Below are 14,552 nucleotides of genomic sequence, written 5' to 3'. Positions count from 1 at the left end.
CCTTGGGGTCCTGTCAGGAAGTGCTTCCTGGCATCTAAATGGAACCTTGGTTCCCTGAGCTTTGCTCTGTTGGAGCACGTCCTGCCTTTATCTGCAGGGGAGAACAGATCTCTACCCACCTCCATGTGACATCCCCTCACATACCTGTATGTCACCAACATACCCCTCTGAGTCTCCTCTTCTCCAGGCTGAAGAGACCCAGTTCCCTCAGTCTCGCCTCACACCCCATCCCCTGCAAACTGGCCACCAACCTTGTGGCCCTACGTTGCACTGACTCTAACCTGGCTATATCCTTTCTGTAATGAGGGGCCCAAAACTGAGCACAATAGAGTGGTAGTAATACCTCTCTTGATCTAGAAGCCATGCTCCTGGCTATGCAACCAAGGGTAGCGTTCACCCTCTTGACCACCACATCACACTGCTGACTCATGTTTAGCCTGCAGTCAACCAGTACCCCCAAGGTCCCTTTCACAAGTGCTGCTCTCCAGCCACTTGTCACCTATCCTGTGCTTATGACAGCTATTCCTATGCCCCTGTGCAAGACCTTGCACTTATCCACATTGAACACCATCCTGTTGTCTCCTGCCTACTTCCATAGTCTGTCCAGATCCTTTTGGATCTGGAGTACCTGCTCCTCAGTTGTAGCCACTGCTCCAGTTTTAGTGTCGTCTGCGAATTTGATCAGCAGACTGTTCACCCCTTCTTCCATGTCATTTATGAAAAGATTAAACTGGATAGGCCCCAGGACAGAGCCCTGGGGGACCCCACTTGTCACTGGCCGTCATCCCAACAATTCCCCACTAATGGTTACCCTCTGCTTTCGGTCAGTCAACCATGCCCTAATCCACCAGACAGTGCTTTGGTGTATCCCAAAACTCCTGTTTCTCCACCAGGATATCATGGGGCACTTTGCCAAAGGCCTTGCTGAAATCCAGGTAAACCACATCCACTGCATCCCCTCCATCTAGCCATCGCAAAATCTTGTCATAGAATTCCACAAGGTCCGTCTGGCAGGACCTGTTTTTGTGGAAGCCGTGTTGTGTGGCTGTCAGCCTCCCTTCCTATCTAACATCGCCACATCTCTATTACGAGCCTTTCCATTTTTTTTCCTACAATGGACGTAAGGCTAACAGGTCTGTAATTCCCCATGTCCCTTCTACTACCCTTTTTGAAAATTGGGACCACTGATGACACCCAATTTGAAACTGAAAGCATGGATTATCTTCACCATTGGTCATATGCTTCAGTATTTTTTGAGATAATCTCTTCTAGAGTTAGTCATTTTAGAGCTCATATACTGCTGTCAAGAATGTACAAAAATGAATTATCTACCTGAGAACATAGGGTTGGTCGATGAAACCAGCTGTAAACCATCCCTGAACTTCCTTTGCAATACTTATGTTCACTTCATCACTCTTGGGTGGACTTCTCAATTTTGCATACTGCACTGGCAGGCCCGTGTTGTGTGTCTTAGACACTGCCAGTCTGTGACATCAGAGGTCCTGGGGCAGGACTAGATGGGCAACGATCTGGTTGCCACTGGCTCAGTTGTGCTAGGCATTACAAGAGACAAATGCTGGGAGGTTTATGAAGAACATTAAGGATTCAAAATATATTCTTTTGTTGCTGGAGAGGTTTGAATAATCACCTCTTGCTGCTTTTGTGTAAGACTTTGAAAATTACACAAATTCATCTTAAGTGTGAGAAAAGGTGTGTTTAGCATAGGTAGCTTGCTGAAGCAGGAACCAATTATTACTTCCTGCGTATGATGCACCCTTGTGTTCCAATTTTTAAATTCCATTTCTGCCCAAAGGGGAAAGGGAAGCCGAGATGGAGCGGATATTTAAATAGTGCACTTTGGTGTTTTTGTGGCCTCTTATTGAATAACCATGCCCTTCTAAATACCAGGCAAAGCATGCAGTGGGTTAGACAGGAACACTCCAGCTGACAGATAGAAGGGAAGCTGTAGTCTACAGATTCCTTCTACAGCCTGAAGTGCCACTTCCCCATGTCCCTCTTCCAGAGGTACTCCCAGGCCTCCAGAGAATGGGGGAAGGCAGGAATAGGGGATCACCATCCCCTTCATGGAAGGCTTATGCTAGGTCCAACTCAATGCATCTGTTTTATTTCCACTAATAATGTAACTATATTGTAAGCAAGCCAGTGGTACTCATACCCTGCCTGCACAGAAGCTTAAGAAGCACGCTGTGACTGCATTTGAATTTTCTCGCATGATGGGAACATGTGGCTCAATTCTTCCTGCTGCAAAACTTCCTGTGGATGCTTTGGGTATCTATCATAAATGAAAGAACACCACAGGCTAGAATTTGGATGGTTACCTCATCCATTATTGTAGATTAGTAAAAACAACTTTGTATCTATGTTTATGAATTGCTATGAGCTGCCTAAACAGTCTCAGCTATTGGAAGGTAGAGAAATGAAATTAATAATAATTTAGAGAAGACATGTCAATTGAATTACTCTATTTGTTTTTACAGAATGGATGCAATTAGAACACAGTAATAAGAAAAGCTATTTAATACAATTTACAGAGTTCAGAGTATTTTTTTCTAGCCAGCTGTGCTGAATTCTTTATTTTATACAATATTTACATGGACCTGGGGTTTACCATTTGCCAAAAACCTCCACAGGAATTCAAAGGCTCCAGAGAGTCCTACTGTTAGTTCCAGAAAGCGATAGTTAAAACTTGTTGATCTTTACATATAATCTGTGTTGAAGTCATATGCATCATCCAGGTCGTTCGCCTTATCCATGTCAACTTGTTTACCTTTATATAAGAAAAAAGAAGTGTTAGACTAAAACAGCAGCTTATTACTTAATAAATGCATTAAATTCAGTTGTTTAATACATACCTGCAGGTAGCTTCACCCCCTCTGCAACCAGCTCTGCAGAGGCTGTTTTTCCATTTGCTGTTCTGTTGTTTTTCTGAAACAAAGTAACAAAGAATACAGATTAAGGATGTCATCATAGCAATGCTTATATATAAACACAGGAGAGGGGAGAAAACACACCTGTTGGGGCAATGTACGCAGAGTGAGAAATACTCTCTGATAAAAGTTAACTCCATTTTGGAGAAGGGAATTAGAAGCTGACAGAATAACTTGACTGTGCAACACAGACTCAAAATGTCACTGCTTTTTCCTCTTTACTGAGGATCCACAAAATGTGATTTAAGAGCACTAAAAGAAGACCACAGCTTTACCTTTTCCATACTTTCAGTGTCACTTTCTATTTCAAGCTCCTCATCTTCCATTAATAATTTCTCCTCCTCCTCCTCCTCCGGTTCCATGTTCTCTTCTCCCAATATTTCCTCTGACAGTTCATCTTCTATTATGCCATCCGTGAAGCCAGGAGATTGAAAGGTAATGCTGCTCGACTGATTGGGGAATTTACTCGCTGTAAAAGAAATGTTCATGGTCAGATTATATGCTTGAGCAGGAGCTTCTAGGATATTTTCCCAAAGGGCAAGTGGACAAGACACTGCTCTGTTTTCTAGGCAAATCACAACACTCACATATTTGAAATGAACTCTATGGCAGGAAACAGCAAGGTAGTTCAGTCACTGATAAGAAGCAAAAAGCTTCATCTATGCAGCACTTCATGGACTGGAGCCAGGACCTGCCTTCTACAAGAGGAAAGGGCATGAAAAGTCTTGCCTGCCAAGTTTTGAGAATCTGCCTATTATCACAGCTCACTCCATTCACAGGCACCTGTCTCTGTAGAGCAGTTTCAGCTGAGAAAGAAGAGCAGGGGAAGCCCACTTCCACCAGCACTATTGAGCCAGCCTAAATCTAGATCTAATCTTTGTAGCAAGACATTCCCATGGCACCTTAAACACTAACACATTTAATGTGACACAAATTTTACAAACAAAACAAAAGCTGACTTCAGCCTGTGCAGATGTTGGATGTACGTTTACGTAGAAGCAAGCAGAAGGCAAAAGATAATCAGAGCTGTGCCCCAGCAGCATGAAACACCAACTTGAATACCTAAGAAGACTGGGTAATGAGAACAAGGGAGATCTGGCCCTCAAAGTTCTTATTATGACTCCTTGGGATTCAGTGACAGCTGTGCGCCTTTATATCTCCTGCTGAATTATAAAGCCCAGGCACAGAATTAGGTATGATGGCAGAAACCCAGATTTCTAAAAACAGGTCAGCACCACAATCCTGTCTACAGGAATCCAAGAGAAAAAGCAGCATTTCACCCCACATGCTACTTCCAGTTGAGTTGTAGAGTGTGGAAATAAATTTGGCCAGGAAAAAAAGCAGCATGTGGGAGAGGAATCAACACTAAATAATTTTACTTTTTGGGGTATATTTAAATTCCTGTTGTAAGACCCTTTGTTTTCTTCTAAGAAATTTGCCTAACAAGTTTAATAAACAAGCCATCGTAACATGAGGATTATACAGGGAATGAAATAAACCTGCTCCATGTCTTTGGTGTCCCAAGTACTTGGGTGAGGGTTAAATTCTCTTCTTTTTCTACTATGTGCAGGATGGTAGCTGATTTTCTCTGCCCTACAGAACCTGACTGCAGCCACAGAGAATCAAGCACGTTGTCAACTACAGAGCCCAGACTGGCTCTGCTCCTTGGTCACATGTGCCAGAGTATTAACAGGCCACTGGAACAGGCTCTTATAAATGTAAAAAGTCTTTCTGTCACGCCAGCAAAAAAACTGGCATGACAGAACCAACAAATGAGCATCACCTCTCTGGGAACCATTTGGTACATTAGCCTCACCTTTCACAGTGCTTTTATTATCTTCTTCCAGGTCCTGCAAATTAAAACTCTGCTGTGCTGCTGCTACAACGTCACTGGAAAGGTGTGGTGACAGGTTCCACACAGCAGGGGGTCTTGAATGGTAACTCACTCTGGCACTAAGGGAAGAGAAGTCCTGTTTACAAAAGGCCCAAACATTTTCCTTCCCAAGCAGGAACAGAACCTCCTCTCCCAACCTGACTTAGAGATGGTATTTTTTAACATTCCTCAAACATTCCCCACCTTTTCCATCTTGGACTTGTACATATTAAACACTTCCATGAACTTTCAGAATTGGGCTACTGCCGGTGATACCCTTTATACCTCTAACACTAGTCACTCAAAAGAATTTTGTATGAATCTCTGCCATGAGGTCTTGACATGAAGACCTTAAGTATCAGACATTCATTTTGTGGAATTCAAAGAATTGTGAAACCCATACCATAGCTTGTAACCTAGTTATTCCTAATGTCACAACACAGGTGTATACGTGCACAATTCAGGCTCATTTCAAGAAGCACCAACAACCCGTGTCACATTACTTTAAATCTTTAACCAGCTAGACATGCAACAGCTGTCAAAATCCCATGTTCTAAAGGCTTTTAAAAAGTAACCCATCACACCTTGCTGCACTTTAAATCAATGCAAAATTTCTCCACTGTTGTAATTTTGCAATGTACCAGCTGTGTGGTACACTTGACACATGGTTCTTCACATAATTTTGCCCACATTTTAATCTGTGTATCAATCCACAAGATGTTTCCAGAATACAGGGGAAGGTAAAGTTCAGGCTTGGCATTTGGTTTGGAAAGGTTCCCCAGAAACCTTTTCAACTCAACACTGCTGCGTGCTTGGCTAGCGTGTGTGTACTTCTGAACTTGCTCCCTTTGTTACCTGAGGGAGGAGAACTATAAATTTCACAGGAACAAGCTTGCCATTATGAAATCATACTAATTTTGAGCGGTGCCACACTTGGCACACAAGATGTAGCCAAAGCATAAACAAAGTAAACTTGTATATATGCTTTCCATACAAAACATTCCCAGATCCAAATCCTGACATTGGTTAGGAAGTGTGCAATGCAAAACACCCTTCCCTGTCAGAGACAATATTGGGCTAAACAGACAAATAATCTGATTCACAGTAAAAGACAGTTTCAAATAAGCTACTCATGTGTGTCAGCAAAAACCACCAATTAATTTTACATTTACAGAAGTTATATCTGTATTTCCCCGGTTTGTACAGTAGCTACGAAACACTGTTAATCTGGCTCCCACATTTCTTCAAGCACAATCCCTATATCTGACTAGTAAATATCATGACTGCAGCAAAGGAGAGTTCATATATTTACCCAGTCCAGTCAGAAAGCAATAATTTAGCTGCACCCAGTGTATCAGCAAGTCCGCCTTTTTTCAGCATTCCTCTTTTCTGAGCTAGCAGAGTTAAAAATTCAACAGTGTTTCTGTAGTCTGGGATGTTGTAGTATAGCATTATCTGAAATTAACAAAGAAATCCTCATGAAATCATAGAACAGTTGGATTGGAAGAGGCCTATGTGTAAATCAGAGTCTCAAAATCCTTGAATAAATCAGTTATTTTATAGTTGTGCATCTGTTGCAGTAAAACAGCATGTTACTGAACTGGATCAGAACTCCTTTGGAAGCACCATAAAAGCTTACAGCAAGATCAGAGTTGGATCTGATGTCTTCAGTGTAAAAGTAAGACATTGTAAATATCCTCATTTCTCACTTTGCTAATATGGTAGTATGGTAGCAAATAGAAAGCCATTCAATTTAACAAGGCAGCATATTCATCTTCCTGAATTTTATCAGAGTAGTCCATTTCACTTTCCTGAGATGAACCAATCTCTTTGGGTGGAGAAACATCCCACAATTAGGCACATAATTAGGCAGCATTTTACTTGGACCCCTTTAGAATGGCTACTCCAGTTGACTGGAAAGTAAAATTCAACACACCAGAGGCTTAAAAAGGATTGGGAAGCTATTTAACTGCTTTACCTGTTGTTTGTTGCAGTGCTTCAGAATAGTATCTACTGAATCAACCATGTTTTCAGCATTAATTTCTGTAGAACTTCTCAGTGCCAGGGCAAGAGGATTGCTGGAAGGTGCTGCAACAATACATGGACTATCTAACATCTTAATATGCTTGTCAATGTGAACTGTTTGAATGCACCTTTAAAAGAACACAAACAAAATGAAAAATACATTTAACTAAACCAAACACATGGAAGTATGTGATAAGCAAAGTGCCAGGGTTGGTTAAAAGGAGTCACCTTAGGAAGCCAACCAAAGATGACTTAGACAGCACAAATCCACATCAGGTGTTATTGTTGGGGTAGGCAAGATCTGTTCTCCAAAATGCTACTGCTTTAGTCTCAATTCAAGAACCTTGATCTCTTCTTCAAATAAAAGTTCTGACACAAGGAAACTTTCACCGGAAAACTAACATACCTCCCTTGAGCCAATTTAATAAAAAACCTTTTAGGAGTTGCGCCAGATAAGGATGCTTGTATTCTAAACCTTACATTGGTGACACGGAAGTGCCACTAACTATTACAGCTGCAATGAAAACTGTGTTCAAAGTGTCTGTACTTAATGGGATTATTCCTCTTCCCACTAATGAAGTCATCTATTTTGTCTTGAGTATAGAGACTGAATCCAGCAGCCAGTTGGGGCTACAGTGTACAGCAGAAAAGAACAAGGATAAGAAAGCTAAAGGCACAGAAGGGATTTTGAAGAAGTGAAAGCACAACCTTTAATATACATGCTTGACATAAGCAGACTAACTTAGTAAGACCTCTCACTGGTCCCACGTTGCAGGCACGCACCTCCTTCAGGCTATTGATTATGCTGCTTTTCCCTACATTAGGAAAACCTGAAGACCAAGAAACAAAAAAGTGAAGATCAAATTAGTTAATCCTTATACTGCCTATCAAACATGTAACACATACAGATTTTACATGAGGTAAGAAAGATTTAAGTCACTCTGTCCAAATGTAAGCCATCCTCTGGCCTTCGCGACAGGATGGCAAATAAATATTCTAAATAAATAAATCAATCACCTCAGGGAGAAGGTGCAGCAATTTGCCTGCTATTCCAGGAAGACACCTCATTTTGGGGAAGCCAGTGCTATGAACTCAGTCACCTCTTCCTCTGCCCACCCCTGCAATACTGCACAGAAGAGGCTGCATGAGAAGTGGTGGCAGATGCAGCAACCTAGTTTGCAAGCAAGACCAACCCTCCATGGGTGATCCACCACAGTGGGCTGCCATGTTTTCTGAAGTCAGTGTGGTTTCTGCAGTGACTTGAGCCACACTGTCTTGTCTTGGGAGTGTTGACATCCACGCTGGCTTGCTCCATCGTCCAAATCTAGCAGGGCAATTTTGTCGGCGGCTGCCAGGAACGGCTGCGAAGCTCCATCTCCACTCTTCATGATCCTGTTTGTGCTGCTGGGTTCCTCCACCATCCCGTTTCAGGGCCTTCCTCTCCAGGCCCCTAGCAACTGGAGAATGCTCTGATGCAAGTGATCCTGTCCAAGTACACAGGAGCGCATGACACCTGCCTATAATTTTTGTCACTTTCACCTCCGCCTACTGCACTGGTATTTGTGCAATTTATTCTCCATTTACTGCCCTGACCTGCAGAGCCATGCAGATTTCCTCCTCTGTAGTACTGCTTGCCATGGCATTTCCATATCAAGATGCGACTGCTGGCCAGCAAGAGGGTGGGAGGGCACAGCAACTATCTGTTGAGAGTACCATGGGTGGTTATGCAAAGAACCAGCGCATGGTGGCTTATGTGCAGGGTGGGCCAGTGTAACAGGCAACAGTCCAAAACAAGGTGTGTTATCTTTGGTATATTACATCCACCCTTTTCAATGCTGCCTATAAAGTGAGATCAGAGTTGGATCTGAAGTCTTCACAGCAACAGTAAGACCAACATATACATCCTCATTTCTCACTCCAGGAATATAACCCAAGAGGAACCACCATCATCATTATTCCCACCTGAAAATGGAGGGCCTTCCCAAGTGCCGCTGAATGTAGCAAAAGGGTTTGTTACTGCCATACAATACCATTTAGCTCCTAACACATCATTATAGGCAAGTGTCACAATTCAAAGAAGCCCATATGGACAAAAGCAGACTTACCTATCACACCAACCTGTATAGCTTTGTCTTTGTCAGTACTGTGCTCTCGAAGCAGTTTTAGGAGGCACTCACTCCCAAAACATAAGCTTGCTCTTGATAACTCAGTATACACATGATTTCTTTTAGTATTTTTCTTCTCTTGCTGTAAATTGAGAGTTGACAGTTTTAAAAAGCCAGTATCAATGAAATATCAATTTCACAAGAGAATGAATTTCAACAGTCACTCAGGCTGAGCCCATGCAGCAAATTAACTGGGAGATATATTTGAATGAGGGGACCTGCTTCAATATATCTAGAAAATGGGTGGAAGGGCAAGAAGAATTCAGAACAGAGATTTGACACTGAAAGAATCGAGGCACGACAGAAGGATGTGTTTCAATCAGATGTCTTCCAGATGTTTTATACAACTCCCAGCATTCCTGGCAATTTATTAATCACATTTATATGCCACCTTTTTCCTTTCAAGGAACTTGTGGCAACTTACAAAATTTTCTTCCTCCTTTCAATCGTATCCTCACTACAACCCTGTGAGGTAGGTTGGACTGAGAGTCTGTGACTGGCCCAAATTCTCGCCCAAAGCTATGAGCTCCATAGCGAAATGGGGACTAGAACCTAGAACTCCTGAGTCCCAGTCCCTCACTCTTAACCACACCACCAGACTGGCTCTCTTGGCCCTGTTGGCTGAGGCTAATGGGAGCTGAACTCAAAAAGACATGACTTCAAGATTCAATAAAGGTAGAAAAGAACAGTAGAAAATTTCAGTAAAGCTGTAATAGAAACAATGCCACAAATGCCTAGCACTTGGGTTAGGTTGCAGTGGGAATGCAGCCATATTTGGATTTACCTGTGGGAGTACAGGGTTCCTCCACTCAGTGGCAAACCCTGAGGAGGGGACATGTGATGAGGGCAGGCAAAATGTGAGCAGAGACATAGGATGGGAGAAAATGGGCTTGCACAGTATGATCTTTGCTCCCTTCCCCCACTCCATTATGTTCAATACAAATGACACACCTTTCAGTGCTGCAGTAGAGGAAGTAGGAGGCTCTTACCACAGTTTTGTCTTTAAGCTGCATTGAAGATTTAAAAGCAACAGTTGGAAGTTCATTGTTTAAATAATTTAGCCATTTCTCCAAATTCTCTTTTGGTATAAGATCTGAAAAACAATAAGCGCCTAAGTTCCACTGTACAATAATCACACTGAGCTGACACTATGTGATTTCAGAAACACCTTCCAGAGTGATAGCTCTATTAAGTTTACATCAGTTTAAAGGTAGCATAAGCATCAGATTTGCTGTAGTACAAGCTTTTGGAGACAGGGCGGCAAAAGAAAGACCACAGCCCCTGGACAGCCTGGAACACTCCATACAGTTCTGAAGTATGATGAAGCATGTTATTTATCTGCTGCCTGAAACTGCCCAGCCAGGCCCTTAAGTAGACTATGAACTCCAGCCATCACTGACTAGTTGAAGCACAGCTTCTCTTTAATGGAAATGCATACAAACAGAGCAGATAAACACCAGAAAATGCAGTTTCTCAGATGGCTCTGCAGCAGCTAGGCATGCCGTAATCTGCAGGTGAGGCTTCCCACAGAATGGCTGTAAGCGTTATGCCTGCAACTGAGGTGGCGTTAAAGACAAAGGAGAGAAGGGACTCAAGAGATGAGAAGATGCTCTGCTAAAGAACAGTGAGCTCAGAGTTGGATCTGACAGTCTCCAGAGGTTTGTCAGTGTGCTTTTGTGTCTTCCTCACCGCTCACGACCTAGTTGGAACATTATTTGCATGACTGATGTGCTCCACAACCTAGTCAAATGGTGCCTGAATACAAACCAATTAACGGATGTCTGAACAAAAACAACTCAATATCAAACATTTCTGGAAGCCAAGGCTCAAGTAGTAAAGCAACCTCCTTCCAAGCGGGCTTTCCACCAAATCCTATGCAAACTTATGCATCATTTAAGAGAGAATGCCTTCCTTCCAAGTAGAAACTGGACAATTTGGTCATTTCTATTTCTAGGCTTCATGTACTATTATGAACTCACTGAATATTCGAGCTTAATTTGCCTATGAAGGGAGCTGATAAGTATTGGGAGAATAAAGGGTTATTCCACTTACCAATTTTATTTAAAACCAACAATAGTTTTTTCACTCCCCCAGACTGACACACAAGCTGCTCCACCTGTGGACACCTGCAGCCAAGAGGATCTCTGGCATCTAAGACTTCCAGCACTATATCAGAAGCCTCAATCACCTCAAGAGAAACAGGGAAATGATACACATCTCAGGCCACAGTTTCAAATTCACACGCACAACATTTGGAAGTCATAACATCTCCACTGCCATTTTAATGTCAAACTTGTTTTAATAAATTGTATTTACTAAAAAGCCATGCTCTCCAACATAACCAATTCTACTACGATCACTTTCATTAATCAACACTGTATAAAACTATTGACATCATTCTCTAGGATGGTAAAAATGAAAAGAAGCGCCACCATTTTCAGTACAAGTCCTGTCCAATTAAAATGGGAATGCTGAGATCAATATAATGTCATGGAGCATTCCTGAAATGGAAGTCAGGCGAAGGCTGCTTGGGTGGGACATTACTAGGAGACTCATGTAAAAAGCAGTGTAAGCAGCAGAAGCCCCCCAGTTACGAATGTACGAGCTAAGATTAACCCCTACTTATAAACAAGTAAACCCCAAAGTCCCATCTTGTCCTCAAGTGGCAGGCGGATGCCTGCAGCTGCCAGACAGCAAGGAGAAGGGCGGGAGGGTCTCCGAGCGAGCAAGCCGCCGCCTGCCTCCCATACGCGCTCACTGCTGCCTTGCAGCACGGGCGGGGAGGTGGTGGCTTGACCACTCAGAGATGGTTCTGGACTCGCTTGGAGATCTCCGAGCGAGCACCCCCGATGCTGCCTTGTGTGCGACCAATGGTACCTCACCAGCCCGCACCCCCAGGCACCACCTCACCCACCTGCGACAGTCACTGCAGCCTTTCAACTGGCCCTCTGTTGAAAAAGTTTGAGAACCGCTGTTCAAAGGCCTCCAACACAGAGGCTTTGGGTCAATGAGGGAGCAGCAGTTAGACAGGATTTTGCCCAGGCTTGTGGTTCTACACAGCATAGCCTTATTCTGCAGATTTTGCTGGTCCTCATTAAAATTCCCCTCAAAATACAACAGCTGCAACTGAAGTGACCACTGGTATGCAAAGAACTGTCAAGCACATGGCTCTTTTTTTGTACAAACTGCAGTGCAGCTTCCACATGCACAAATAGCACACTTTTATCTGAAAAAGGTAGCATGGAAAAGGGAAGTGAAATTTATGAAAGTGAGTATCAAGAAAAGGAGGCTGAAAAATACCTTTTTAAGCTCCGAACAAAGGGATTTTTTTGAATTCTTGCCCACCTGTTGAACTGATTTGGCTTGCCGTTCAGTGGCTGACTTCTAAATAAGATAGAAAAATGAGAAGAAAATGTAGATGTCAAGAACTTCTACCTGCAAAAGTTGATTAAAGTAGGACTATAATCCTGTTAGCTACACAAACAGAAAATTACATGGCAAAAAGTCACCTTCGTAAGTATTTGGAGCTAAAGTGATTGGAAGGAAAAAAACAGAGCTGCAAACTGGCTGTGAGCCAAAGGAACACATTATGCTCAAGCAAAGAAACCACAAGCCCTGTAGGAACTCTTCTCTGCAACAAAACATGCCTGCCTCTTCCATAGCAGCAGTTGCTCATGTGAGTTCTTTATTTGCACTCGTGACTTCTTACAATGAAGAAAGATATAAAATAATTTAGGAAAACGATAACATTTCTATCTTTGCTACTAACTACATTAATCTAGCAACCCCAACCCTTGTTCCAAGTTGTTAAAAATCCAGGAGAGGTCATGCTGATTGCTTATGCACTCCTTACAGTGCAGCAAGCAAGCAACTGTCAACCTCAGTTTTCTTCTCCTCTTAGCACCTATTTATCACTCTCAACCTGAGGTTCTTCAGATGCTGGGGAATATAACTCCCAGCATTCCTGACCATCAATCCTGCTGGCTGTAGCTGACATGAGTTGAAGTGTAAACCACCTGAAAGGTGCTATGCTGGGGAAGGCTATCTATCCAGTCATCCCATGCAGTGTGAAGGACTGCTGGAAGCTGTGGATGGACTCATACCTGACCATATCTAGGAGACAGGGGTCTGCTGCCAGTCCACCACTGCCTCACTGGGAGAAAAGAGCTGCTAATCTGGGAACTAATGGAACTGCAGATACCTAGATTAGTACAGATATATAGGCTTATCATACCATTATCCCAAAACTAACAAATAGGATATATCTCTTGCTCAATCTTGCTCTGATTTAAGTACCTTCTCAGAAATACATACCTTTTCACTTTTTCCTTCACTCACATCCTTTTTATTAGCTTCTTTTTTACGTTTCTTTTCTAGCTCCTTCTGCCGATCAAGTTTTTGCTTTTGCTTCAGTTCTTCACGCTGTTCACAAGACACACAAAGATATATGTTGAAAAGATCTCCTTCTACATTCAGAAAAGCACCAATTGCTCATAATTCTGTTACTATGTTGGATTATCTATTGCAGACATGCACTGATGTGAACCCTGAAAAATACCTAATCAGAATGACTGCATGAGGAATAAATGTCTGACACACATGCATGAAGTTATATGGAAGCCAATACTAGGTGTCTATAAATAGTCAAGATCTTTGCACCATCACAACTAGAGAAAATGCAACACAACCCAAGTTCATTAGTCAAGTTCGACTATTAACCACGAACCTTGCTGAACTAATTAAAAAATAAGAAATGTAATTACACCACACTTCCTAGTTAGACAAGGGTGCTGAGAGTAAACAAAGATTTATCCTGCAAGTCCAAGGCAACATGCCATGCTGATAGTTTTTTACCCTTTGTTTCCTTTGTTCAGCTTCCCGAAGAACCTCCTCCTTGAAAGGTGCCGTATTAGGAATTCCAGGATCTTTCTTTGGCTTTTTATGCCCACGTTTCTTGGCTTCCTTCCGGAGTTTTCTATTGTGTTCACGTACCTGAAATCAACAACGGTCAGATTTTGCTATTAATGATGCACAAGCTTGCTCACCAGTTTTTCATCCATCTCTAGTCTTCATACCTAGAACTGCAATGAGGAGCCTAATCTGGATTTTAGGTACTTAGGTACTTAACAGTTATATTCATGCCATCTTGACATCATTTCCAAAAGTTAGATAATGCCACATTTGTACTGGATAATATAAAAAGTGGGGCTATCAAAGTATGTCTATGTAAATATGGAATAATCAGTATCTAAGTATATTGTGAAGAGGAACAGAACACAGCTGTGGCAGGCAAACGGGCATAAGGGTAACAAGCACTGAAAATGGGAAGGGCATAGAACTAATATTTTAGCCCCTGAGTGTATCTTTGGTAAGACACAAGGCATGCAAGAGAAAGGGAAGGCAAGGGGTGGTGGTATGCTGTGTTGTGGAACTGCTGGCTGGGTACCTTTGCCAAAATCCCACTTCAGCGCTTCTAAAATTAATTGAGCTTGTTAACAGACAATATTAAAAACATAGTTCAGATTGCCAAGTAACCCAGAG

General features: G+C 42.4%; 1 protein-coding gene and 3 non-coding genes across 5 annotated transcripts in view; all 4 read right to left on the bottom strand.

Annotated features, from left to right (window-relative positions):
* Positions 1 to 2,466: 2,466 nt before the first annotated feature.
* The window catches only part of GNL3 (G protein nucleolar 3), a 15,712-nt gene continuing 3,626 nt past the window's right edge, over positions 2,467 to 14,552 (bottom strand). For both annotated transcript variants that reach the window (XM_044451654.1, XM_044451655.1), the window contains exons 3-15: positions 13,866 to 14,003; positions 13,326 to 13,433; positions 12,312 to 12,395; positions 11,064 to 11,199; positions 10,001 to 10,104; positions 8,952 to 9,093; positions 7,589 to 7,676; positions 6,800 to 6,974; positions 6,134 to 6,276; positions 4,765 to 4,901; positions 3,224 to 3,417; positions 2,874 to 2,946; positions 2,467 to 2,788 (exon numbers count right to left, since the gene is read on the bottom strand). In XM_044451654.1, coding sequence (XP_044307589.1) covers positions 2,718 to 2,788; positions 2,874 to 2,946; positions 3,224 to 3,417; positions 4,765 to 4,901; positions 6,134 to 6,276; positions 6,800 to 6,974; positions 7,589 to 7,676; positions 8,952 to 9,093; positions 10,001 to 10,104; positions 11,064 to 11,199; positions 12,312 to 12,395; positions 13,326 to 13,433; positions 13,866 to 14,003 — 1,593 coding nt within the window. In that variant the 3' untranslated portion in view covers positions 2,467 to 2,717. The remainder of the gene's footprint in view (positions 2,789 to 2,873; positions 2,947 to 3,223; positions 3,418 to 4,764; positions 4,902 to 6,133; positions 6,277 to 6,799; positions 6,975 to 7,588; positions 7,677 to 8,951; positions 9,094 to 10,000; positions 10,105 to 11,063; positions 11,200 to 12,311; positions 12,396 to 13,325; positions 13,434 to 13,865; positions 14,004 to 14,552) is intronic.
* Positions 6,455 to 6,528, bottom strand: LOC123034354. Its single transcript, XR_006416733.1, has one exon. It is a non-coding gene; the product is annotated as a small nucleolar RNA SNORD19 (small nucleolar RNA).
* LOC123034355 lies at positions 8,686 to 8,760 on the bottom strand. The gene has a single exon (XR_006416734.1). It is a non-coding gene; the product is annotated as a small nucleolar RNA SNORD19 (small nucleolar RNA).
* LOC123034361 lies at positions 10,629 to 10,705 on the bottom strand. Its single transcript, XR_006416738.1, has one exon. It is a non-coding gene; the product is annotated as a small nucleolar RNA SNORD19 (small nucleolar RNA).

Source organism: Varanus komodoensis, unplaced genomic scaffold (genome assembly GCF_004798865.1).
Source record: "Varanus komodoensis strain SLA01 unplaced genomic scaffold, ASM479886v1 scaffold6_2, whole genome shotgun sequence".
Classification (NCBI taxonomy): Eukaryota; Metazoa; Chordata; class Lepidosauria; order Squamata; family Varanidae; genus Varanus; species Varanus komodoensis.
This window is presented reverse-complemented; position numbering and strand designations above follow the sequence as displayed.